This window comes from Brachypodium distachyon, chromosome 3, assembly GCF_000005505.3.
Source record: "Brachypodium distachyon strain Bd21 chromosome 3, Brachypodium_distachyon_v3.0, whole genome shotgun sequence".
Taxonomy (NCBI): domain Eukaryota; kingdom Viridiplantae; phylum Streptophyta; class Magnoliopsida; order Poales; family Poaceae; genus Brachypodium; species Brachypodium distachyon.
Window position 1 is genome coordinate 51256411 of NC_016133.3, and position 25811 is coordinate 51282221.

At 44.6% G+C, this 25811-nt stretch overlaps 3 protein-coding genes and 1 long non-coding RNA gene across 8 annotated transcripts; 1 reads left to right on the top strand and 3 right to left on the bottom strand.

Moving 5' to 3' along the window:
- Positions 1-818: 818 nt before the first annotated feature.
- On the bottom strand, positions 819-4342 carry LOC100830952 (metal-nicotianamine transporter YSL2). Of its 2 annotated transcripts, none has more exons than XM_024461948.1 (7): positions 3804-4342; positions 3400-3572; positions 2884-2981; positions 2658-2792; positions 2364-2553; positions 2175-2289; positions 819-1810 (listed from the first exon to the last, which is right to left on the bottom strand). In XM_024461948.1, the coding sequence occupies exons 1-7, from the start codon at positions 4192-4194 to the stop codon at positions 1161-1163; spliced, it is 1752 nt and encodes a 583-aa protein (XP_024317716.1). In that variant the 5' UTR covers positions 4195-4342; the 3' UTR covers positions 819-1160. The 2 variants fall into 2 exon arrangements, with proteins under 2 accessions (XP_024317716.1, XP_003572763.1); XM_003572715.4 differs by having other exon boundaries at positions 819-2089; positions 3804-4337.
- Positions 4343-5696: 1354 nt separating this feature from the next.
- Positions 5697-10413, top strand: LOC104583814. 3 transcript variants are annotated; one of them, XR_731835.3, is made up of 4 exons: positions 5697-6004; positions 6334-6601; positions 8239-8343; positions 9885-10413. It is a non-coding gene; the product is annotated as an uncharacterized LOC104583814 (long non-coding RNA). The 3 variants fall into 3 exon arrangements; XR_731836.3 differs by lacking the exon at positions 6334-6601 and having other exon boundaries at positions 5701-6004; positions 8232-8343; XR_731834.3 differs by lacking the exon at positions 6334-6601 and having other exon boundaries at positions 5703-6004.
- Positions 8228-11602, bottom strand: YS1B (iron-phytosiderophore transporter YSL15-like). The gene is made up of 8 exons (NM_001279893.1): positions 11197-11602; positions 10933-11102; positions 10371-10468; positions 10119-10253; positions 9838-10027; positions 9621-9738; positions 9252-9533; positions 8228-9159 (listed from the first exon to the last, which is right to left on the bottom strand). Exons 1-8 carry the CDS (start codon positions 11600-11602, stop codon positions 8228-8230), a joined length of 2331 nt encoding a protein of 776 aa, NP_001266822.1.
- A 7516-nt stretch (positions 11603-19118) lies between these two features.
- YS1A (iron-phytosiderophore transporter YSL15-like) lies at positions 19119-22286 on the bottom strand. 2 transcript variants are annotated; one of them, XM_010235338.3, is made up of 7 exons: positions 22098-22286; positions 21549-21975; positions 21185-21452; positions 20946-21080; positions 20657-20846; positions 20438-20555; positions 19119-20350 (listed from the first exon to the last, which is right to left on the bottom strand). In XM_010235338.3, the coding sequence occupies exons 1-7, from the start codon at positions 22269-22271 to the stop codon at positions 19419-19421; spliced, it is 2244 nt and encodes a 747-aa protein (XP_010233640.2). In that variant the 5' UTR covers positions 22272-22286; the 3' UTR covers positions 19119-19418. The 2 variants fall into 2 exon arrangements, with proteins under 2 accessions (XP_010233640.2, NP_001266844.1); NM_001279915.1 differs by lacking the exon at positions 22098-22286 and having other exon boundaries at positions 19419-20350; positions 21549-21951.
- Positions 22287-25811: the final 3525 nt, after the last annotated feature.

Genomic DNA, 25811 nt, shown 5'->3' on the forward strand with positions numbered 1-25811 from the left:
AACTTTGGAGTATACCAGCCTCACGAATTGACGAGGAGTGGTGATGCGAGGAGAGACGGTGGCGGCGGCATGATCGTCGGACTCGCTGCGGACTTGTCGGCCGCCGCGGAGTCGTAGTCCGTCACGGAGTCTTCGGCAGGACGGAGCACCTGCCGGAATCGAGCTTCGTCTCCATGAGAGCTCGTTGCGCCGCTGCGGAGTCATCGGTGTCGCCCAAGGATTCTCTGCCCGACACGGAGTTGGAGGCCGCTGCGGAGTCGTGACTCGTGAGAGGTGAGACGCCGCGAGGGACCCTGGGATCGAGCTGCACCAACGCGGAGCACCACCGTGGTCGTGGAAAACTGGACCACGAGCTGTTTCTCTAGGTTTTTTTACTGGGACGATGCAAGTGAATACCGGGCCGCCAAATGGGCCGTTAAGTGAATTTCCAAGTATAATACATCGATTTCCAAGTATAATACCGGGCCGGCAAAATACATGAGTTTTCAAGTAAATACCAGGCTGCCAAACGAGGCCTCAAGGTTTAAATCATGATACTCATAATTATGCAGTATGTGTCTCCTTTATAGTCTTCCTATAAAAGAAAATAACCATGACAATTGAATGATTTGTTTTCTTAACAATGCCACATATGACAATTGTCGACGTTGAATAACGAAATAAAGAAGAAGAAGATGCAAGCCATTTCTGAAGTCTTAACTAAGAAATGATCTCTCTTCACAAGAAAGATAAGCCATTTTCTTTCTACTGTACTAGATTTCATTTTTCATCATGCTTTTTAAATTAATTATGTTCATTCAAACATTAGTTGCAACATATAGCATTAACAGATAATTTATTGTATAATACTCCCTCCATTTCATAATTCTTGTCGAAATATTACATGTATGTAGACACTTTTTAGGAATAGATACATCCATTTTTTTGACAAATTTGAGACGAGAATTGTGAAACGGAGGAGTATGTTTTATTTTCTTATCTACATGATGCGGAGTGCATAAGATAAGACTGTCTTCTCTGCGTTGTAAATGCCCTAAGGCGAACATTAGCAGAGTAAAAGAATTACAATATGTGCGCAGTGACCACTTCTCATCTGATAATAATCTTATAAATTCCCATTGCACGTCCAGCTCACCATCCATGAGATTATGCCCATTTCTCTAGCTTCCTGGTGTGAAATTCATACAGATTGGCGCGTTCACCTTAGCCAGAGACAGCAAGGAAGAAGGAAACATCCATATACCATCTCCACAAATAAAACCAGATGCAACCGCAGGCACCAGCAGCGCCGCCTCCTTGCTGTTCATTTTGTGCCAGGCAAAGACTGTCAAGCTTCCCACACACATGTCAATGGCAAAGTTGGCACCAACAAGGAACGGCACAGCCATTGCCATCGGCAGGGGAACATATTTCCTGTACCTTCTTGGAAGTAGGTCCCTAACAAGGTTAATGAGCACAGAAAAAGCGAAGAGAGCAGCAGACAGCTCAAGGCAGTGCTTTGGCAGTGCAGAGAAGCCATCGACGCCGAGAATAGCCATGTTTCGATATATCAGTGCGTATGGAGCCTTCCAGTATCCATCTGGGTTCCCAATATCAAATGATTTGTAGAAGAGCAAGAACGTAGATGGCGCGATGATGCAGCCCATGGCTGTACCAATGGCCTGGCCAACAAGCATCGATCTTGGCGATGTCAACGTCAGATGGCCAGTCTTGTAATCGTGCATCAGATCAGCAGAGACTTGCACTAGCTGCTTCACTATACCACAACCAACAAGACCGGCAATGACACCATCGTCCTTCCCTCCCCAGGCTGAAAAGATAAACAGAGCAACCTTGCCATAATTGTAGCTCATATTCATGTCAGTGAGTCCAGTTCCATAGGCATTGGAGAACCCCAGCACGGGAGCAAGCACATAAGCTACAACGACATAGTACCATTTGACCTGTCGGAACATAACCGGTATGATAATAATCGCAATGATGCTTAATAAAGCGTATCCTATGTACGCTAGCCAGTTTGGAATGTAGTCCCTGTTAAAGACCTCATCGCGTTGCATATCATCAATGGCAACTGTACCCTCATTAGCAGCTGTAATTCATTAAACGCTAGCTAAGCCTTGGTAAAAATATATGGAGGAAATGCGCAACAGCTTGATTTTGCAGTCCATGCTTACCTCTCTTGACATGCTTACGATTGGATCGTCCGTGCAAACTCTTAGCAGTGATACCTGTGACTTTGATGAAGTGGTAGAGACCATCTCCCATGATCAGAGCTACACACATGAAGGACTGCACATAAATCAGATTAAAGACCACATCTGTGTAGATTAATTTGAAAGGAACAAGTAATTTCTCAACCCAACCTTGTAACCAAACAAGCTTGTCATGCTGGTTTCTGGTACATTTGCAGGATACCAAATGCCCTTTTGTTTGCTGATGAGTGGCCACATTATTCCCCATGAAAGTATTGCACCGAAGAGCGTGGAAAGATTTACCAGGTGTGAGCAGATCATCCCCGCGCCGACATATGTGAGACTAAAATCGAAGAAGAACCTGATAGCCAAAAGACTCAAGAATTAGGACTTTAGACCATTGTGCAAGCCTAACAAATTAGCATCAAGTATAATTAGGAGCAATCAGCAACCCATAGTGTATACGTTTGTTTCCAAGCCTTTAGACCAAAAGTAGGGAACTGAAGAAACCCACAACTCGGGCCACCTGTGTAGAACCACTGGAAGAAGCTCCATAGGAGGCTGATCACGAAGCACCTTAGAAATCCACGAACTTGCTTTCTGACAAGAATGATTAAATCAGGCAATGAATTCAGCATGTAGTGTCTGGAGACTAATGATTTATTTCGCATAAGTCTGACAAGGTTCATACTTTGCATTCTTTTCTCCTTGAGAGGTATGAAACCCATTTATAAGAACAGCAGTCGCAGTCCCGCTTGGATAAGTCAATTTGTAATCTATGACCAAAGCCTGAGATGTCATGAAAATCAACAGGTAAGAGAGATGGTGTTCTAAATGTATGCTTCAAACCTATAGTAACGTACTATCTTCTAATGCTGTGCTGGTGGAAGATGATAACAACCTGCAGTGTTAGTACTCATGTGTAAGTCTGTCACATTCAGCCTGTGAGCTTTTATTTTCCATATGTCCAAACTTAATTCACCTTGCCACTTTGGCCAGGTTGTTGGTGGAGGATAACGGAAAGCCACATAGTGTACTATATTAGTATGTGGAACCCCCAATTCGAAACTCCCAATGTTCTAAACTAGTGGTACTGTGACGCTTCAGTTCGAAAAGTTTCATAAAGTCCGACCGTAGCACCGGAAAATGAATCCTGAATTTGCAGGGATTGAGCAGCTCCGTCGAACGTTTTGAGCTAAGAAGGCACCTTTCTGAGCGGAAGCAAGTTGAGGAGCCCCACGAAGCTAATCGCGAGTAGGAATCCGGCCATCCACCCGAAGCCAGGCTCCTTGTAGCTCCCCGGTGCGTTGCCCGGCGTGCTAACCCCAGCGAGCTCGTACGTCTTCTTGTTCAGAGCCAGCAACGACGAACCAAATCCACCTGCGCGCAAACAAAATTTCCCCAGTATTTTAGTCACATAAACCAAACCCCACGAACTAACAATAATTAAGAAAGAGACTCGGCATTGGATTCAATCTCTTTGACGATGGTGTAATTGTTCACTACTAATAAGCAAAGCAAACACTAGATTAATGAAGAAAATACACATTCCATTGGGTTTGAACCCAATGGTTCTATAGCAGCTCCGCCACCGCTCGGGTGGGCACGCACCGCCGAATCCCATGGTGTAGCAGGCGACGGCGCAGGTCTGTACGACGGCGTTCTCCTGGCGGGTGAAGGGGCGGGACGCGACGCCGAGGCGCGCGAGCGCGCGCGTCCAGCCGCGGAGCGCGAGGAAGGCGAGCAGCGCGGCGGAGACGTTGAGCGTGGGGATGATGCCCGTGGTGAGAGCCAGCTTGAGGATGATGACGGTGTAGACGAAGCCGATGAGCAGCGCCGCCACAAGGCCCCGCGCCGTCACCTGCTCGCGCCACGGCGGCACGCGCTCCTCGTGCTGCTGCTCGCGCGCGGCCGCGGCAGGAACCGGCTCCTCCACGTCGCCGCCGGCGTCGCACTTCTCTATCTCGGGCGCTGCCGCGCCACGCACGCGAGGGGTTTCCATGGAGGCGGCGGCACGGCACGAGCCTGGATGTACCGACAAAAATTAGGGGTCGCACAGATCAAGAAGACTCATCAATTCATCCACATCCACTGGACTACCAGCAGCTCTACGGTCCAATTTTGCTTCCAGAGCAGTAGCACCAATTCTGTTCAACCGGCGGCCCACCACAGCTTGATCTTTTTTGTAGGAAGACTTTAAATTTGTTGCTTTCGTACCGAGAAACATTGAAATACCGTGTAGCGTTACGATACTAATGGGAAAAAATGTTGTCCTCGACATCTTATGAATAAAAGAACTTCAGAGCAAAAATGGAGGAAAAAGAAAACCTGGACTTCAAATTCATTTAATCGTTGTTTACAATGACATCTTTTATTTATTATTTATTTATTTATTTATTATGGTTTTGTTTGCATCTTGGTTCAGTTAGGTCTCCCACGCAATTTTCTCATGCTCCCGGGTGGCGGCAGCTCATCCCAACATTTCTCCTCCATCGACACTGTCCCCGGTCTGTCCGGCCACGGATGGCTTCCGTGGCCATGGGAGGTGCGGCGGATCTCAACCGATCGTCGGTAGAAGGACCTTTCGTTTTTTGTTTTAGGATTTTTCAGTGTATTCTTTAAGATGGTGAGACGGCAGCGACATCTTGAAACCAGAATAAGGTCCTTGGTGAATTTCTTGGGATCCGGTCAGATTTCTGGTGAATCCCCTAGGTTTCTCGGCGTTCGTATTTGTTCGTGTGGTTTCAGGTTTGGTTCTTTCGATCTATGATTATCATCTTTGGCGATGATTGCTACTCTAATGCGATGGTTCTTTTGGGTCTTAGCAGGATTACAACCCATCGTCTACTATCATAAGCTATATTTTGTCAAGCTCTGTCCGGCTTAGTGATGGAGAGACAAGGACGGTGGTCCAACTTCGGCTCGTTTAGTGCTTGTTGCTCTCGATGGTCCAAGAACCTATTTGTAATTTTTATTACTTTTAGAACTTTTTGTACCGTTGATGATTATTATTAATAGATCGGTGATCAGCCAAAAAAATAGTTTTGTTGACATCTTATCTCTTGCGTGCTCTTTCAAAATCTAGTTTTCGGGTGCAAGGCTAGGGTACCTACACTATGTAGCAAGTGTAGTTGCGAAAAAAAAATGGTAACTACTTCTTCTTCTGATACTAAATTCTTGACTCAAATGTGTCCAAATATGTATGTATCTATTCTTAAAAAACGTTTGTAATATTTCGGCACCAATTTAGGATTGGAGGGAGTACTTCGCTTACGCAGGTAGATACAGTTAACAGGGGAATCATATTTTTTTTAATAAACTGTAACTTTGTTCAAACGTCAGAGTCGATGCCGTGCAGGCGGACCTGCACCCTGGTCATGGCCCAACTAGTACAGGTAACCACCACTGGGAAATCTCCAAAAATTCGTAAGACTCAGTACATTAGCTCAGCCCTTTAACCCTAGTTGTGGCCCAACTAACAGCCAGCCCAACAAAACGTGAACTTTTGCACGTCGTCTCATCCAGCGCTGCTATCTCTCATCGATTTGCTGCGTCGCTTCCTGCCGCAGTCCGCTAGCTTCCGCCGCACCATGGCTAGCAGGGCGGCTAGGGATTGAGCCCCTGCTTCACCGCCCTCCTCATCAACTGCGGCCGACCGGCCGAAGGCCACCGGCAGTCCGTCACCTGGGGACAGTCGAGGCCTCGCGGGCACGACGAGAAGCACGCCCTACTGCGCCGGCCGCCGACGCTCACGCTCAACGCCAAGAAGCTCCACCGCGTCAGGTTGCCGCTGCCGTCGTCGCCGTGTCGAGGTAATTGTTGATTAACTGTTTCTCTCTTTGGCTTAAGTCCCTGCTCCACGGTTCCTGCTGCTATAGTGAGTTAGTGATATACTCGTACTGAACAATAGATAGTACTGCCTCCGTTCTATAACTCTTGTTGAAATCTTACATGTATCTAGACACTTTTTAAGAATAGATACATCCATTTTTAGGCAATTTTTGAGACGAGTTATGAAACGGAGGGAGTATCAATTAACTGATTTTATTCAATCTTACTACCCAACAGTCCGCTGGTACCCAACAAGATATTCCTCCTATTGTGATTAGGACACTGAACCAGATTATGGACTTTTTTTTAGAACACAACGGTCAGTCACCACGATTCGATTAGAAGAAAAAGTTGACCCCGTTTATAAGGAAAACCGGGTCTAAAAACCATACAAAGAATGGTTTATTCAAGGAAAGCCGTGCAAAAACCTTGACGACAAACAAGCTACCTAACAAAGCTAGGTACAAGGCACACCGATGAGCAAGCCGCAACTGCAAGAGCAAAACCTCCTACCGCTTCAGGTTCAGGTTCTTGTCATCAACAATGTTTGGCTAGACTGAGAAAAGATCATCATTTAGGTACTCAACCTTGCAGCTTGATTATGCATTTATGCTAGAGAATTTATATTTTCCTATGTTTTTCTGTGTGTTGAAGCACAAATATGCTTTCATATCAATGTGTCCATGGTGCATTTGGGTTAACTTTTTGGCCGTTGAAATTTAGCCCCGGTCACGCTCAGATCCTAGGTCCTCCATGTATATGTAAATCATCATCAACCAGGAACGATAACATGAATTGTGGTAAAAATCAAAGTATTTATCATCCTAATATAAATAGAAACATTACATACAAAGATGGACATCATGTATGTGCATGTACCCACATGATTATGTTGCGTGGTTAGGACCAGAGCGATGTTTTTGATGTAAGTAGTAACTAACACTGAAGAGTGCATAGGAGCTTTGAATAACGGTTTCCATGGAGCTCAAGGGGAATGAACAAAAAAGTGATATGTCATTGATAATAATTTACATCTACATTGGGTACAATAGTAGGAGTAAATAAGCTATTTGACCCAAGCTAGGTTGGGTCGGCAGAACTACAAAAAGGGTCGTGGCAGTCAACGGATCAACAAAACGGTGCAAGTTATTGGGACATTTGTACAAGATCATTAGCAAAATATTCAGAGAACCATACTTTGGATACCGATCTTGCACTATGCATCCTCAGGGACTATAGGAGAGGCTTCACTAGTCTGCCATAAACCGATGGACTAGATAGCGTTGGAGGTCGAAGGGTGTCTCATTATCATGTTATCTAGACCCTTTCATCCTCACGCTACTGGATCTCAAGGGCTTCAAAGGTTTTTGACTTAGATACTTTGGCCTCGCTTTTTGTGGCACCAAGGGCTTCAAATATTATTTGTATGTAAATCTAGTAGGTGCTTCTTTGCCTTGTTCATGGCACTAGAACAATTTGAAGTATTTAACTATTGTACATGTTTATATTATAGAAACACATACGGCGTTGTGACATGTGTTTATTTGTTTCTCTTTGTCCTACTTATTTTTACGCCTTTTATTTTTACCTCTGTTCAAATGTACGATAATATCCGTCCCTGATTTGCAATTAAATATGCGACCCAATGTCTACTATGTTGAGAGTATTTTTCAGAACTTTGTAAGACAACTCTAATGTCCCAACTGAAATTAATGAAGACTTTACCTGAACCCATGAATTTCTTCGTCGCACATCTTTACTCTTATACTCATAGAATTTAGATTTTGTGGTAATGGTATGTTATTTTTCTATACTCAGTTTTAGTTTTTGTAAGTTACATGTTTTTTTATTCAAACCATCGAAGATTTTAGCGACCACTCAATTTTGTACGCACATTTATGTACCGAGCTGTATTCAGCTGGTAAAATAATAAGGTATACTCCTGTATCACACCAAAACAAAATTTGAGTTATTTGAAAAATATACACATACATATTGCTGACTTATACATTCACACGGACTTACAACTGACATCAATTGCCACAAAACTATGGTAAAATGACAGAAAGGACGAGCACAGATGCGCCTTGACTACAACAACACAGAGAAAAGATAGTTTCACAACGTGCAATCGCTACGAAAATGCCTGGTCATTTATATTTTTAACTATATTTCAGTTGAACATCCATGAAATTGATGATTATCTAGCCTGCAGGTGTAAACTTCATGCAAATTGGTGGCTTAATCTTGGCAAGGGCAAGCAGGGAAGAAGGGAATGTCCATATGCCATCCCCGCATATCAATCCGGATGCAATGGCAGGTACCATAAATCCGGCCTCTTTCTTGTTTAGTTTTTCCTTGATAAAGACCACCAAACTCCCGATGCACATATCAATAGCAAAGCTCCCACCGACAAGGAATGGAACAGCCATTGCCATAGGTAGGGGCACATACATCCCATACTTATGTGGCAGGACATCCCTTGCTATACTAGAGAGTGCTGCGAATGCGAAGAATCCACCGGAGAGTTCTAGGCAATACTTTGGCAACACCGAGAAGCCCTCCACACCAAGTAGTGCCATATTACGATATATAAGTGCATACGGTGCCTTCCAATAACCGTCTGGGTTACCAATATCAAATGCCTTGTAAAAGAGCATAAATGTGAGAGGCGAGACGATGCAGCCCATGGCTGTCCCAATGGCCTGTCCTACAAGCATGGATCTTGGGGATGTTAATGTGAGATAACTCGTCTTCAAGTCGTGCATTAGATCGGCAGAGATAAGAACTAGCTGTTTCACCAATGTACCACCAACAAGGCCAGCAACGACACCGTTATCCTTTCCTGCCCAACCCGCAAACACAAAAAGAGCAATCTTGCCATAGTTGTAGCCCATGTTGATGTCAGTGAGCCCCGTTCCATAGGAATTGGCAAATCCAAGCACGGGAGCTAAGGCATAGGCTATAACTACATAGTACCACTTCACCTGTCGGAACATTATTGGCATGGTAATCACTGCAACCACGCTTAACAAGGCATAGCCGGTGTATGCCATCCAAGATGATATATGTCCCTTCTTGAAGACCTCGACACGTTGCAATTCATCAAGTGCAATCGTATTGTCCACATTTCTCACTGCAATTCACTCAACACCGTAAAAAAAGGGCCTTTTAATTGATGAAATGTGGTAAGGCATGCGCTATTTTCAGTATCCTTTCCTGCCCAACCCGCAAAGACAAAGAGAGCAATCTTGCCATAGTTGTAGCCCATGTTGATGTCAGTGAGCCCAGTTCCATAGGAATTGGCAAACCCAAGCACGGGAGCAAAGGCATAGGCTAAAATTACATAGTACCACTTCACCTGTCGGAACATTATTGGCATGGTAATCACCGCGAGTACGCTTAACAAGGCATACCCGGTGTATGCCATCCAAGATGATATATGGCCCCTTTTGAAGACCTCATCCCGTTGCAATTCATCAAGTGCAATCGCACTGTCCACATTTGCCACTGCATTCACTCAACACCATGAAAAATACTTTTTAAATGACGAAATGTGGGAAGGCATGTACTAGATTTACAATATCTTTTCCTCACCTCTGTTGTCAACTCGTTTGCGGTTAAATTGTCGATACATGCTCTTAGAAGTGATGCCAATAATTTTTGTGAAGTGGTAGACACCATCCCCCATGATAAGAGCTATACATATGAAGGCCTTCATAAAGAATTTACAATAGTGCCATAAACTTAGTAACCATTGCTTGCTATTAATTCACCAAATGAGCATTGGGAAAAATGCAGAGCTAAATGATACCTTGTAACCGTACAAACTTTTCATGCTGCTTTCCGGTACATTTGCAGGGTACCAATCTCCCTTCCTTTTGCTGAGGAGTGGCCACATTAGTCCCCATGAAATAATTGCACCAAAGAGGGTGGAGATGTTCACTATATGCGGGCAAATCATTCCGGCACCAATGTATGTGGCGCTGAAGTCGAAGAAGAAGCTAAAAAACAAAGAAATGGGAGTTAAGAGAGTTTGTTCTCCTCCACAAATTATGAAATCATGTGATGAAACATAGAAAAGAAAACGATTACGTTTGTTTCCAAGCCTTTAGACCGAGTGTAGGGAATTGAACAAATCCACAAACATCCCCTCCAGTGTAGAACCATTGGAAGAAGCTCCAGAAAAAGCTCAGCCCAAAGTATTTTAGAAATCCATGGATCTGTTTCCTGTTATGGAAGGTAGGATTGTTTAATCCAGTTGAAGAACTTGGTACAAATTGTTTGGTTTAACGACCGAAAGGACAAAGCTTGTAATGAAGATAACAAAAGCGTCAACATACATACTTCGAATTCTTGTCTCCCTGAGTGGTATGAAACCCGTTTATAAGAACAGCAGTTGCAGTACCACTTGGGTAAGTTAATTTGTAGTCAATGACCAAAACCTGAACACATTGGGTCAAATCATTGTGTGGCAAACGAAGATGAAAACGAAACACTATTTCTGATGCGTGATGCATATTTTTAAAGTTCTACACCATCAAATTTGTGTAAACACCATATCAAAGAGCTATTTTCGGTTGGAAAGTTTTTTGCATCAACAAAGTTGTAATTTGATTTATTTGGAATGCATCACTGTATCTTTATAATCGGAATTATAAGGAAAGAATGTTCTCTCTCCGGCCTCTCGGCGCGACGGCGACGCTCTCTCTGGCGCGCCGTTCCCTCCTCCGGTGCTGCTCCTTCCCTAGCCCATACTTTATAGCGCTAACAAAGTACCGTGAGTATTCATCCTAGGAACACATTGCACCTTTTTTTGTTTGAAGGAAGGTGATTGACATACTGTAAAAATGTACTAGGACGAAATACACACTTGACAAACCAATTTGGAAGTAAGAAGTCGGTGTACCTTTCTGAGGGGAATCAGGGTGAGGAGCCCACCGAAGCTGACAGCCAAGAGGAATCCCGTCATCCAGCCAATCCCTGGCTCCTTCCAGCTCCCCGGCACGTTGCCCGCCGAGTCCCCGGTCTGCTCATACGTCCTCTTGTTCAGGCCCAGCAAGGTCGACCCGAACCCACCTGCACTTGACCAAAAGTCAAAACCAATCCGCAACTACAGCAAAAACCAGCAGAGACGTGCAGCACTGGTGGGCTCTTGCACTGCAGCACTGACCGCCGAACGCGATGGTGTAGCAGGCGACGACGCAGGTCTGGACGACGGTGTTCTCCTGGCGGGTGAAGGGGCGGCACGGGACGCCGAGGCGGTCGAGCAGCCGCGTCCATCCCTGGAGCGAGAGGAAGGCGATCAGGGCCGCCGAGACGTTGAGCGTCGGCACCTGCCCCGTGGTGAGCAGGATCTTCATGACGATGACGGTGTAGATGAAGCCGATCAGCAGCGCGGCAACCAGCCCACGCACCGTCAGCTCCTCCTGCCACCTCTCCGGCGGGGGCGCCTGCAGCTGCCCCCCTCGCGCCGGGTCCGACTCCATGTCGCCCTCCGCGGCCTCGTCGTTCTCCTGCTTCTCGATCTCCGCCTCCGGCATCACCCGCTGCGAGCGGTCCGGGACGATCACGTCCATGGCGTGGCCGGCGCTTGCTCTCCTCAGTCTCCGCGCATGCAGCTGCCACCACAGCACACGGAAGCCAAAACATGATCAAAACAAGAGAAAACCGGAGAAGGTGTGTTCAGCATCAAGACCGAATTTTCGCGAGCATTTGAGCTAGGATTTTAACACGACGAGGTAGAAATGGAATCGATCGCTCAATTCAACGGTAAGAAATCAGACCGCTCCAGCTCCTCTCGATCCACCGATCAGTGGACTCGAGGCTACCTGCAGCTTCCGGCCGGGCAAGTCGTCGCGCCACGTTTTCCCCCACGAGAACTGAAAATGATTGTGATGTTCAACGCTGTATGGTTTTATATAGAGAATCATTGGGAGAAGTCCACTCTCTTACTTTTTCCTCTGCATCTATCATTCTATCTTATATAGAGATTAAGACTCACAAGTATATATCATTCTCTTTATACATGTTGTAGGCGAATAATATCGATCAAGTACAGCCATACACAAAACCTTAATTAGCTGCATCCCGTCTTACGAAATTATTCTTCGTCAATCATTTATATATCCCATCAGAAGCTGATCGAGATTGGCAGTGCGATTGGCTAACCTCTATTCGTGGGTTAAGTGATAAAGTAAGAACTTGTTATCGCGGTGCAACTAGAGGGAGACCATAAGTGGCGCCACCGTCGCCCCCATCTGCTGCTGCGACAACATTGACCTTGACGACGTTCTTCGGCCGTTCGCCGGCGAGCGGGTGGCATTCCCGTTCCGGTGTCTCGGGCTCCCTCTCTCGCTTGGGAGGGTGAGGCTCGTGCACCTTCAGCCCATCCTGGACCGTGCCCGCGCCCGGCTAGCTGGATGGAAGGGGCACTGGCTCAGCGCCGGCGGGCGACGGACTCTGTCCATCGCTGTCCTTGGCGCCCTCCCCGTCTTTGCCATGACAGCTCTCAAGCTTCCCAAGGCCTTCATCAACACCTTCAACAAGATCCGACGTCGCTACATCTGGGGGCGTGGAGGACGACGAGTGCGCCGGCGGCAAGTTTAAGATCAACTGGGCCAGGGTGTGCTCCCCGTTGGATTGCAGTGGGCTCGGTCTGCCAAACCTGGAGGCGTTCGGTAGGGCGTTGCGCTTGCGCTGGCTTTGGCTTGAGTGGCGGGCTCTGGACAGACCATGGGTCGGTACGCCCACGCCTTGCGACGCCCTCGACTACGACATGTTCTACGCGGCCACCCAGGTCTCCATCGGCAATGGCACCACGGCCAGTTTTTGGTGCGCCTCGCCTACCCTCTGCTCTTTGCGCGCTCTCGCGGCAAAGGGAGGACGGTGGAACAGGCCATCACCGGAAACCGTTGGATCCTCGACCTGCCTAACGATCGGTCCCTGCCTTTTCTCTCTGAATTCCTCCTGGCGTGGGGAGAGCTACATCAGGCCGGCTCCCTCCTTCGCCCTGCTGTGCCGGATGCCATTTGTTGGATCCTCACGGCCGACGGCAACTACTCGGCGCGCTCCGTGTATGGGCTGCACTTTCTGGGTCGGACCGCCTCCGTGCTGCCGCAGGCGGTATGGCGGGTTTGGGCGCCGCCGATGCACAAATTTTTTGCCTGGCTCCTCTTCCTTGATCGGCTCTGGTGCACCGACCGGCTGCAGCGGCGAGGATGGCCCAATTGCTACTTCTGCCCACTTTGCCGCCGCAATCTGGAGACTTCGGTGCACCTCTTCATCGAGTGCCCTTTTGCCAGTCTGCTATGGGAGGAGATCGCACGCTGGCTCAACTGTCGCGCCCTTGCGACGGCTCTCCACGAGACGCCTACCTCCATCACCCTCTTCCAAGACCGGGTGACTCAGGACACCGCGATCAGTCACAGAAACAGCATCGGCTCCCTCTTCCTCCTTGTCCGCTTCTCCATCTGGCGCGAACCAAATGAAAGGATTTTCAACGACAGATCAACGCATGTTCGTCAGCTCGCCGTTTTCATCAGGGACGAGGCGCAGGAATGGGCGTTCGCGGGGGCTAAGGCTCTCAGGAAGCTTCTTTGGGAGCCGCCCTGAGCTTGAGGGGTTTTGGGGCCTTCTTTGGGCCTTCGTTTTTTAATTTCGCTGTTTTTTCCCCTTTACCTGTGTGGTAGGTTTGTATATATTCTCTTTTGCTAATATATGAAAAGCCAGCGCTTGCTGGATCTTTCAAAAAAATAAGTGGCGGCACGTTTCATGCCATCATGTCTATGTGGTGGATTTAGAACGAAATCTATTACGGAGTACATATAATAAAAGTATATTAGGAAGCCTAGAAAATCCCCCAAAAAGAAAAAATCTAGCTATTGATTTACAACCATCGATCTTGGAAGAAGGTACTACCTCCGTTCCATAATTCTTGTCGAAATATTACATGTATATAGACGCTTTCTAGGAATAAATATATCCATTTTTGGACAAATTTGAGACGAGAATTATTAGACGGAGAGGGTATAATTTAGTGATGATTTAAGATACGTATAAAATTTCGGCCTCCGCTTTCCTTCCCCAAATTTTAGACCATTTAAATCTTGCCGGTGCTCGTTCTCTCCCTTTGCGACTCAACAGGCTCCCCTAGCCGCTGCCGTCACCTAAAAAAAAATCATCAACGAAGCTCATCGGCAGTTCCTTGCATGGGTTTGCTCCAACCATGTACGTCAATGATGATCTATGTCTAAATTCAAACAATAATAGTGTCAAATCTAAATTCATTATATGCGGAGAGAAACAAAAAAGGCAAATACAAACATGAATAGTGTCAGAAATTTTGTCTTTTGTGTTTTTGTCTTTTCGCGACCTATTCACATCCGGATTTGTCTTTTTGTTTCTTTATGCATGTAATGAATTTAGATTTATTACTTTCCAAGATGGTAGACATATATCTTACGAACCCACTCAATTATTTCGAAATTTTGAAAACTTTTAATTAGTGCTATCGTGTGTTGTCAACACGGTAGCACCTAACGGGATGGAAGCACATGATATTTCTCATTATATTACCTCTATCCTAAAATAAGGGCATCTTCAACAATGGGTATTGCATGGGTACCAACAATGTATTGGCCAACGTGGAGAAAAGATGAACATCACAAGTAATTAGTGGTTACTTGAACGAGAAGAAGATGGCATATGGGTCCATCAAGAAAAAGAAAGATATATTAAAAAGAAAACATATTAAAAAAGGAAGAGAAGAAAATTAGTATCAATCACCATTGGAGATGCCCTAATTTTTGTATAGATGCGTATTTATCTACTCCCTCCGTCCAACAAAAGATGTCTCAAGCTTGTCAAAATTTGGATGTATCTAGACATGACTTAGTGTATAGATGCATTCAAATTTAGTTAAAGTAGAGACATCCTGGACGGAGGAAGTATACACGTTTCATTGTGTAGATTCGTTCATTTTGAAAAAAAATTGCGATACTTATTTTGGGATGGAGGAAACACTTATTTCTATAGCTCTATGTAGGCGCCAAATCTTGATGTGCATCACGGGCCAGAGCCAGGCAGTGGTAACACATATACTTCTTTCTATTGCTCTCTATCTCTACATTTTTATAGCCCCTATCCCTACATAATACACCTTAAATAATCTCCGGATTTTACTTAATTTCTTTCTCTAGCTTTGCTATCTCAGCCGCTCAGGTAGCATTGCGCACAGGAGACCGACCAACATATATAACAACATGTATAGTATTAGCAGAGTGCCCGTACGTTGCAACGGAACAACACAATTAAGTCAACCAAACAACAAAGTCAAGCATAGAAACACAGATTAAAAAAACATTATAGTTCACAACGACCACATTGTTGTGGCTTATGACTTGTTGCAACAAATATTGCCTTGCACCTGCTTCCCATATATGTTGATTACCGCACACAATGCATGTGAAAATTCATGTACCACACATAATGCACAAGATAAATTGATCACATTATCAATATATCAGTAAAATCCTAAAACATACAAATACACAGCACAAGAATACAAGCACTGAGGCACAATCTCGGGAACAAAAACTTACAAGTAAAAGTCTGGGGGCTACTCCCTGTGTTTTAAACGATCACCAAATGAAAATAACAAAACAAAAATTTCTCAGGTACGGCCCTGGTTTTTTAATACATCCTGGAAGGAACACGTGTTATATGCATACAACAAAACATATTCCGGTACAGGAATAATTTCAGTCACTATGGTCCAAGCTATAAAGGATGCCTGGTACGCATGATAGGCAGTAGAAATGATACCTCCAGGCCCTCCATCTGAAACTAAAAGCAATAAGACGATAATCAATTACTCATGGATTGCAAGACATCGATTAGAGAATCTTACAGTTGCCAAAAACTTAGTTTGTTACTCAATAGGCAATCAAGTTGCAATTAAACATTTACTGAATCATCTTCGATTGAAGTTGGTGCCTGCATCTAGAGCAGAAAACTCTATAGTAGCTTGCGTAGATAGGCCCTGAAATTGATTAGTCAAAATACACTTTCATTTTTTTAGGACAAACCATCAACTTGGTGCATAATTTTATCAAGTATTACCAACGACAAAGCAATCTCTGGAATAGTATTGAAATTACAAGCATATGATAGTCATAACACATATCCAATATTGAAATTACAAGCATCTGATAATCATATCATTTATTATTGGTGTTAATATTTCTTTCCATGTTGGAGAGCAAGTGCAGCCGCAAGAAGATGTAAAAAAAAAAGTTTCGCAGGTTTCGAAGGAGAAAGATTTGGGAGTTTATTTCGTACTCCCAAAATCTGACTCCAGTCCACACACAACCTTTTGCTCCTCTCCAATTCCTTTTGATCTGGCTGTGTGTACTCACCTTGTAGAAGCTCATCGACCAAATTGTCATGCTCCTTGTCAAACTGAAATAAAATGTCACATAACCGATTACACTCAGTCGTTCACCATATATGTGTGTATCTCTAGTACACATTTCATCAAACACGCGGCGAGCAGAAATACTGCACCATCATTTGAGTCAGTACATTGGCACCAATATGGATTAGTCGATGGCCATCGCTCGGCGGCAGGCGACGTGGAGTGGTCTGTTGGGAGTGGAGAAGGTGTGGGCGAAGTCTTCGAGCAGTCGTCGAAGGGCTCGTCGTCGCCGTGATTACAGACGAAAAACCCCACCTTACGTTCATCGTGTTGTACTCGACGACAGCTGAGGTTGTGGTGGTCTCGGCGAACCAAACCGGGCGTCGCTCCACCGGCGACCCCACAATTGTTATCTCCTGCGGCCTCCCACGGACCTGGCTCTCACTCGCCGGCAGCCTCCTTCAACCACTAAAGGGATGGCGAAGGTGCGTACGGTGGCACCACCGGCTGTACAGAGAGGCCGAGATGGGGGAAAAGGGGAGGAGGCCAGGTGGGGGTGGCGTCAAGGCAAAGGGTGCGGAGACGGACGCGGGGGAGGAAGCCAAGCGGCGGCGAGGGCATTTCAGTCCTGATGAGATCGCATTTTCAGGAGTTCAGAAGATAGGATTTCTCACCGGGTGCGCGGCGGCTGCGGGCGCTGCCTTGTTCCCGCCGAGCGCATTGGAGGAGACGGCCTGGACTAAGCTCAGGCGCGGGGCCTGGCAGAGCCACGGTCAAGATGCCGGCGGCGGCCGGCGGGGTGGATTGAGAGATTGGAGGGATCAGGGGCAGAGAGATCAGGAACGGGGGCGCCGGTGGAGATAGGGAGGATGCCTCTTTTTTGGCTGGAAGACAGATTGGTTTCGTGCGGGCCATCGGGCTTTTTTTGTTAGTGAAGCACGGAATTCGGAGGCGAAGCGGACGACGTATGATGGACTGACGCAACTGCAAATTAAGGAATAGTAAAGATACGCCGAAGAGCTATAAGCTGACTACGGCACTCGGCTTATATATATGTCGAAGGTAATTCTGTCTTCGCCGATCGAGTGCCAAAGGCTAGCACTCGGCGTACCAACTGTCTCCCGTAGTGAGTGAAACAGGAGGTGTTTTATGTACTCCCTCCGTCCTAAACATAAGATGAGATGTTGTATCTTTGTCTGAAGTCAAATAATTTAAATTTTGACAAAGTTTATAGAAAACCTACATATCCAAATATAAATTAGTCTTACTAAATCTGTCGTGCTACATATATATCTTCATAGTATTAGTATAATTATGGTATTATTTGATATTATAGATATTAGTACATTTCTTTGTAAACTTGGCCAAACTTGAAGTTTGACTTAGGACACTCAGAACATCTTATATTTAGGAATGGATTTCGTATTGATCAAAGCTATGCGCATGGTACAAAATAAGGAAAAAAAGTAGAGCATCATTGGGAACAAATAATAATAAAAGTTAAGCACCATTCAAAACTAGCGTGCTCAAAAATATGCAACGTATCCAAACATTAAATTCTATAATACAGACTACTACCGAACCCCTTATCTCTAGCGCGTCTAAAACCTTCTAAGGTTATGTAAATGGGAAGCGTCATGAATCAATTGTCAAGATGACTCGGGCGCTATTGACGTTTCGGCATGCGTCGGAGATGAGGACGAAGTGTCAGAAGTGAACTTCTCCGAGCCCGATATTAGCGCCTAGGGATCGCTCTTCTGACACTTTCTCACTGCAGAAGCGTCAGAGGCTATTGTCTGCTGACGCTTTGCATGCGTGCCCTAGGTTACTGCTTTGATGCTTTTGCGCCTACGAAGCGTCAGATAACATGCTCTCCTGACGCTTTTTCGTGCTTTGAAGCGTCAGAAATAGAGTGTGCAGTTTAAAAAAAAATTGAGACAATTAAATAAATGACTGCTTTTGCTGTAACTGCAGCCCGCAGTAGAGTCAGTATTGACTTTGTTTTGTCACGTGTTAGTGACAATTGTTGCTACTGACGTGCATAAGGTAGTGCGTCAGTGCTATACTTGTAGAGATTGTAGAATTACATACTTTTCCGACCCATATTAACTGTGTCAAATTTGCTCAAATACGGATGAATCCATGTTTAAAAAATGTCTAAATACATATAATATTTTAACAAATAATATGGATCGGAGGTTGTACTAAATTCTAACTATTTAGATATAGAATATAATATATCTAATTAATACTTTCTTCGTCTGGAAATAAGTGACTCAGATTTTTCTAAATTCACATCTATCTATACATTAAAACACATCTAGGTATATACGAATCTAAAAAAATATGAGTCACTTATTTCCGGATGGAGGGAGTAAGTAATATAGACAAACTTCATGAAATTCACCATTCATACATACATGGAGTTGAGCAATCATTATTTTAACTAATTTTTTATTATGTGTATAGATTAAGATTTATCTTAAGAAGTACCTTAGTAATTTAATATTATCATATTTCATAAGTATAAAGTAAAACATAACTACGTTTTGTTTTCGTAAGTTATACGCAAATTTTTATTTAAATCAATGCAGACTATTGAGATCACTCACTTCCGTATGCACATTTATGTACCAACCTATACTTGCTTAAAAATTGATGCCCATGTATTCAGCTGCTAAACAATAAGATATACTCCCATATCACACCAACAAATTTCGAGTTATCTGAAAAATATGCACATACATATTCTCACTTATACATTTGCACAAAATCAATCAAACTTACTCGCAAAAATAACCGCGATAAAATACAAGGAAACTGTGTAAAACCTCACACCATGCATATGATAAGCTCTAGAAAGGTCGAGCACCAAGGAACCTGGAATACAGCAAACACTATGAAAACTCATTGTATGCCTAATCACCTTTTTTTTTTTACTGTATTTTATATTCCACACTCATGACACAGATGAGTATCTAGCCTCCAGGTGTAAACTTCATGCAAATTGGTGGCTTAATCTTGGCAAGGGCAAGCAGAGAAGAGGGGAAAGTCCATATGCCATCCCCACATATCAATCCAGATGCAATGGCAGGTACCATAAAGTCAGCCTCTTTCTTGTTTAGCTTTTCCTTAACGAAGACCACCAAACTCCCGATGCACATATCAATAGCAAAGCTCCCGCCTACAAGGAATGGCACAGCCATTGCCATAGGTAGGGGCATATACTTTCCATACTTACGTGGCAGGACATCCCTTGCAATACTAGCGAGTGCTGCAAATGCGAAGAATCCACCGGAGAGTTCGAGGCAATACTTTGGCAACACCGAGAAGCCCTCCACACCAAGTATTGCCATATTACGATAAATAAGTGCATACGGTGCCTTCCAATAACCATCTGGGTTACCAATATCAAATGCCTTGTAAAAGAGCATAAATGTGAGAGGCGAGACGATGCAGCCCATGGCTGTCCCAATGGCCTGTCCTACAAGCATGGATCTTGGGGATGTTAATGTGAGATAACTCGTCTTCAAGTCATGCATTAGATCGGCAGAGATAAGAACTAGCTGTTTCACCAATGTACCACCAACAAGGCCAGCAACGACACCGTTATCCTTTCCTGCCCAACCCGCAAACACAAAAAGAGCAATCTTGCCATAGTTGTAGCCCATGTTGATGTCAGTGAGCCCCGTTCCATAGGAATTGGCAAATCCAAGCACGGGAGCTAAGGCATAGGCTATAACTACATAGTACCACTTCACCTGTCGGAACATTATTGGCATGGTAATCACTGCAACCACGCTTAACAAGGCATAGCCGGTGTATGCCATCCAAGATGATATATGTCCCTTCTTGAAGACCTCGACACGTTGCAATTCATCAAGTGCAATCGTATTGTCCACATTTCTCACTGCAATTCACTCAACACCGTAAAAAAGGGCCTTTTAATTGATGAAATGTGGTAAGGCATGCGCTATTTTCAGTATCGTTTCCTCACCTCTGTTCTCAACTCGTTTGTGGTTAAATTGTCGATACATGCTTTTAGAAGTGATGCCGATAATTTTTGTGAAGTGGTAGAGGCCATCCCCCATGATAAGAGCTATACATATGAAGGCCTACATGAAGAATTAACAATGGTGACATAAACTTGGTAAATGTTGATTGGTATTAATTTACGCGATGACCATTGAGATAAAAAGCAGATCTAAAATAATACCTTGTAACCGTACAAACTTTTCATGCTGCTTTCTGGTACATTTGCAGGGTACCAATCTCCCTTCCTCTTACTAATGAGTGGCCACATTACTCCCCATGAAATAATTGCACCAAAGAGGGTGGAGATATTCACTATATGTGGGCAAATCATTCCAGCACCGACGTATGTGGTGCTGAAGTCGAAGAAGAAACTAAAAAAACAAAGAAACGGGAGTTAAGAGAATTTATTAAGTTGTTCTCTACAAAATATAAAATGTGCGATGACAAATAATATGAAAGCAAAGGATTACGTTTGTTTCCAAGCCTTTAGACCGAAAGTAGGGAACTGAACAAATCCACAAACATCGCCTCCAGTGAAGAACCATTGGAAGAAGCTCCACAAAAAGCTCAGCCCAAAGTACTTCAGAAATCCATGGATCTGCTTCCTGTTACGGAAGGTAGGATTGGTTAAGCCAGTTAAAGAAATTAGTACAAATTATTTGGTTTAACGACTGTGAAAGGAACATAACGAAAGCGACATTGTACATACTTTGAATTCTTGTCTCCCTGAGCGGTGTGAAACCCGTTTATAAGAACAGCAGTTGCAGTCCCACTTGGATAAGTTAATTTGTAGTCGATGACCAAAACCTTTCTGAGGGGAATCAAGGTGAGGAGCCCTCCGAAGCTGATAGCCAGCAGGAACCCCGTCATCCAGCCAATCCCTGGCTCCTTCCAGCTCCCCGGCACGTTGCCCGCCGAGTCCCCGGCCTGCTCATACGTCCTCTTGTTCAGGCCCAACAAGGTCGACCCGAACCCACCTGCACTCTCAAAAACTCAGAACCAATAGACAAAACTACCGCAAAACCAGCAAAAACGTGCAGTGTTTTGGTGGCTCCAGTGAGTGCTATACTGACCGGCGAACGCGATGGTGTAGCAGGCGACGGCGCAGGTCTGGACGACGGTGTTCTCCTGGCGTGTGAAGGGGCGGCACGGGATGCCGAGGCGCTGCAGCAGGCGCGTCCACCCCCGGAGCGAGAGGAAGGCGATGAGTGCCGCGGAGACGTTGAGAGTGGGCACCAGCCCCGTGGTGAGCGCGATCTTGAGGACGATGACGGTGAATATGAACCCGATCAGCAGCGCCGCCACCACGCCACGCACCGTCAGCTCGTCCTGCCATCGCTCCGACGGCGGGTGCAGCTGCCGCTCTTGCGCCGCGGCCAGCGCAGGGTCCGACTCCATGTCGCCCTCCGCCTGCTGGTGCTTCTCGATCTCCGCCTCTGGCGCCACCCGCGTGCTGTCCGGGACCACGACGTCCATGCTTCCTGTCTTGTCTCCGCGCAGCTGCACAAGGAAGCCAAATGATCATGACAAGAAAAGAGGGGGAATGTTTCTTCAGCAAGACCGAATTTGGGCGAGCATTTGAGCCAGAATCCTAACACGGCAAAGCAGAATCGATCGCTCACCTCAACGGTATAAGAAATCACGCCGCTCCTCCTCCACAGATCAGTGAGCTCGAGGCTGCAGCTTCCGGCCGGCCGGGGAAGTCGTCGCCCCACGTTTTTGCCCACGAGGCGAACTGCAACAGATTTGTGATGTTGATGATGTTCGACGGCATATGGTTTTATAAAGAGAATCATTGGGAAAAAGTCCACTCTCTTACTTTTTCCCTGCATCAATCTATATACATTAAGAATCACACGTATCATTTTTTTCTTGTGTGTCCAAGTATTTTATTCTCTTTATATAGGCGAATAGTACTTGTCGTCTGGTCGAGAATGGCAGTGATGTTGTCTCCTGGCTATCCAATTCGCGGGTTTATTTGACTATAGATCGATCACTCTAGTTAAGTGATAATGTAAGAACTTTCTTATCGGTGTTGAGACAGAGACAGAGATTGAAACTGAGGGAAGACTATCAGTGGAGGCACTTTTCGTGCCATCATGTCTACGAAGAGTTCATTCCAAAAAGCAAATATGAGCAATAGAATCACGACTTCCTTGATGATCATGGAGGACCGAAGGTAACCATATTCATCGGGAGAGGGATCCCCTGACTTTTGACTTTACAATCGCTGACGTGTGTATCCAGTACCACATGTCAGTGATTTTAGATCACTGACTTTATCATGGGATCAGAGCTCGATCATGCTGCAAAATCCTGTTTTGCTTTAAAAAAATATTTTTAGTATTTAAAAATGATTAGTAAGCCTTTTTATAAGAAGTTGCTTATTTTCCGTGGTTTGGAACCTCCGACTTAGGTCAAGTAACTAATTAACCAACACTCTCAAAACAGCTGAAAATTCGTACTCCCTCCGATCCATAAAAAGTGTCGCCCATTTTGTACTCCGTCATTTTCACAAAGAATGGCACGCAGTATTTCAAGATTTTACTTTGATCAACAATTACACTAATGATTTGAGAGTTATGTGCTACAAAAATTATGTCATTGGATTTGTATTTCAAAAACGTTTCCAAAGACATAAATTTGTAACATATAATCTATATAATGTCGGTCTAATTGTTGGTCAAAGTTCGGCATGCCATTCTTTGTGAAAAGAAGGTACTCCCTCCAATCCATATTAATTGTCTCAAATTTGCTCAAATATGGATGTATTTATGTCTAAAAGCGTCTAGATACATGTAATATTTCGACAATTAATATGGATCGGAGGGAGTACTACAAAGTTTGTACTAAGTGAGCGACACTTTTTATGAATCGGAAGGAGTACGAAGGATTTTGATATTTGGTCTCATTAATGTAATTCGGGATGATCTCCTTTTTAAAAATATATAAAAGGCATTTTGGTTGATGTCTCTGTGATAGTTGGTACCTTCGCGTATCTTGAGAGATTTAGAAGGAATGCTATTTTCGTAGGAGTTTTGCAGCACTTCCATCGTCTCTGGCAAGCGCAAACATTGTTTGGGAGAGAGGACAATACGATCCAATAAAATAACAGAAGATTTCAGTGTCAACGGGGGAGAAATATTCCTTGCACAGCTTGTAATCGGTAAGGTATTTTTGCCCGAATAAGATAGACCGGAACAACACGCCTACTTCATGCTGCTTTTCCTTACTATACTGTCACGATGATTATGGCAAGTGGCGCACAACTGTATTTCAGTTGACTTTACACAAATGAATAGTACAATATCTTTCAGTTTATGCAAGAAAGGAGTAAATAAAATTACAAGTGACTGTGCGAGAATTCTTATCACCGTTGGGTGTAAGGGAACACCGAACACGAGAAATGAGATCATCAGAAAAACGGCTGGCAAATTGTCCATATACAGGCAATCTGGGAAGTACCGAATATGGGATTAGCCGGCTAATCCGGGCCTGCTGACTTTGCATCATTTAGAAAGACCTCCATTTTCTATTGATAGTTGATGAAGAAAGTCATGTGCTCAATTCAACAGGTATCATCATGCTATAACAATTCAAGTTTAAACGATACACACAATGTAATTCTTTGTCTTCACCCCATTTTAAAATCTTTGCCACATTTACCTTTTACTGAATTTAAGAAATCCTAGTTTTGTCCTAAGCCAAAATTTTGAAGTTTGACCAAGTTTATAGACACATATACTCCCTCTGTCCCATATTAAGTGCCAAAATATTACATGTATTTAGACGTATTTTAATATATAGATATAAATATGTCTATTTTTAGACAAAATTGAGTCACTTAATATGGAACGGAGGAAGTATCAACGTTTACCGACTTTTTTGAGTGTATCAAGGTTTACCGACTTTATGATATACTCTTTCCTCAATTTCTGAGTAGTATATTTATTTTCAAAAAAGATCATGACATTTTAAACGGTAAACAAAATGTCCAGCCTTTTTTTTACGATCGCTAAATGTCCCGCCTCTTTCATCAATCCAAAGCCTTGGGCCCACCCATCTTTAGTTGTGGCCCAATTTAAATAGCCCGTTGCCTGACAAGACTCAAGAGAATGTCCAGACGAACGTTTTCGTCGCTCTATGCACGTGTTCCCTTACGTTTTCGCGTCTTCCCCTTGCTCCCAACTTGCAGGTCCCAATCCCCCGATACTAATCCCACATCCATCAAGTACGGGACGGAAGAAAACCTCGTCGTCAAAGATTCTCCGTTCCCCTCGCCTCCGGCCGCCACATTGGCGCTGCGAGGTCGGGGGAACTCGATATATCAATTGTTTGGTTTGATCGGCAATGCGATGGCGGAGGTTGTAATGTCATCTCGAATAAAAGTACTTTGATTCTTTCTCTGTTTTGGGGATGCCTCAGCGGACATTACTACGGAGTTAGAGAGTTTTAGTCATCGTAGGTTCACTATACCCGATATTACAGATTTTGGGTTTGTGTACTTGCAGATCCACAGATCTGTTGAGTTTTTGTCAGTGTGTCACAGTGTTTTTGTTAGTTTTATCTTTTGTAATTTTGAAATCCTTCTCTAGCGTTCTGATGAAGATCTTGCGATTCGACGACACGTACGATCATTTCCGACCCAAGTATGTTCAACGCTCACGGCTTCTCATCATTTTAGATGAGCGACTCAAGGGCCTTTCTGAAATATTTGAAGATAGTCAAGATCATGCAGAGATACAAGTGACTATGTTGCCGCTCCAGTCTGATTGCAATCTCCATGTTGAAGCCTTGACAATTTTTTTGACCCGAATTACGGCGGGCCGAGGCCAACCTGTACAACTTTATTAAACCAAAACGAAACTTGAAGCCTTGACAATATTTCGTTGTAATTATTAGTTATACGAATTACCTTGTAATTTCTAAGATCTATGATCGAATGCTACATGTATAATAGTTGTCGAGTTTGAATAAAGTTACATGTATTAAAAAAAACTCACAATACTACCGTCCACCGGTTGACGCATTCATCGATTCCAAACACATCAACCGATGGAAATCCTACCGACGAGTGACACTCGCTCCCATCGAGATCCTGAGGACCAATCACTCGGACTCAATCACACCATCCATATCATTCCCATCGTTTTTCAGTTCAAATCTGTAGCGCGGAAGAGGGGAACCAGCGCAAGAGATCGGGGCGGGTGCCATGGACAGGATCGTGAAGGGGGATGGTCTGGCATCACACCCCCGTGCGGTCCGGGACCACGACGTCCATGCTTCCTGTCTTGTCTCCGCGCAGCTGCACACGAAAGCCGACGTGACGGCCACGT

Excerpts from the sequence above, each read along its gene's own strand:
- YS1A (XM_010235338.3), bottom strand. The coding sequence starts at position 22,271 with ATGATTCTCTTTATAAAACCATATGCCGTCGAACATCATCAACATCAC. Across the intron at positions 21,453-21,548 it reads CTACACCATCGCGTTCGCCG|GTGGGTTCGGGTCGACCTTG; the intron begins GTCAGTATAGCA and ends TTGAGAGTGCAG. Across the intron at positions 20,351-20,437 it reads CAAACGAGTTGAGAACAGAG|TGAGAAATGTGGACAATACG; the intron begins GTGAGGAAACGA and ends AGTGAATTGCAG.
- LOC100830952 (XM_003572715.4), bottom strand. The coding sequence starts at position 4,194 with ATGGAAACCCCTCGCGTGCGTGGCGCGGCAGCGCCCGAGATAGAGAAG. Across the intron at positions 2,982-3,399 it reads ACTTGCTTCCGCTCAGAAAG|GCTTTGGTCATAGATTACAA; the intron begins GTGCCTTCTTAG and ends ATGACATCTCAG. Across the intron at positions 2,554-2,657 it reads CTAAAGGCTTGGAAACAAAC|GTTCTTCTTCGATTTTAGTC; the intron begins GTATACACTATG and ends TTTGGCTATCAG.
- YS1B (NM_001279893.1), bottom strand. The coding sequence starts at position 11,602 with ATGGACGTGATCGTCCCGGACCGCTCGCAGCGGGTGATGCCGGAGGCG. Across the intron at positions 10,254-10,370 it reads CAGGGAGACAAGAATTCGAA|GAAACAGATCCATGGATTTC; the intron begins GTATGTATGTTG and ends CTTCCATAACAG. Across the intron at positions 10,028-10,118 it reads CTAAAGGCTTGGAAACAAAC|CTTCTTCTTCGACTTCAGCG; the intron begins GTAATCGTTTTC and ends TTTGTTTTTTAG.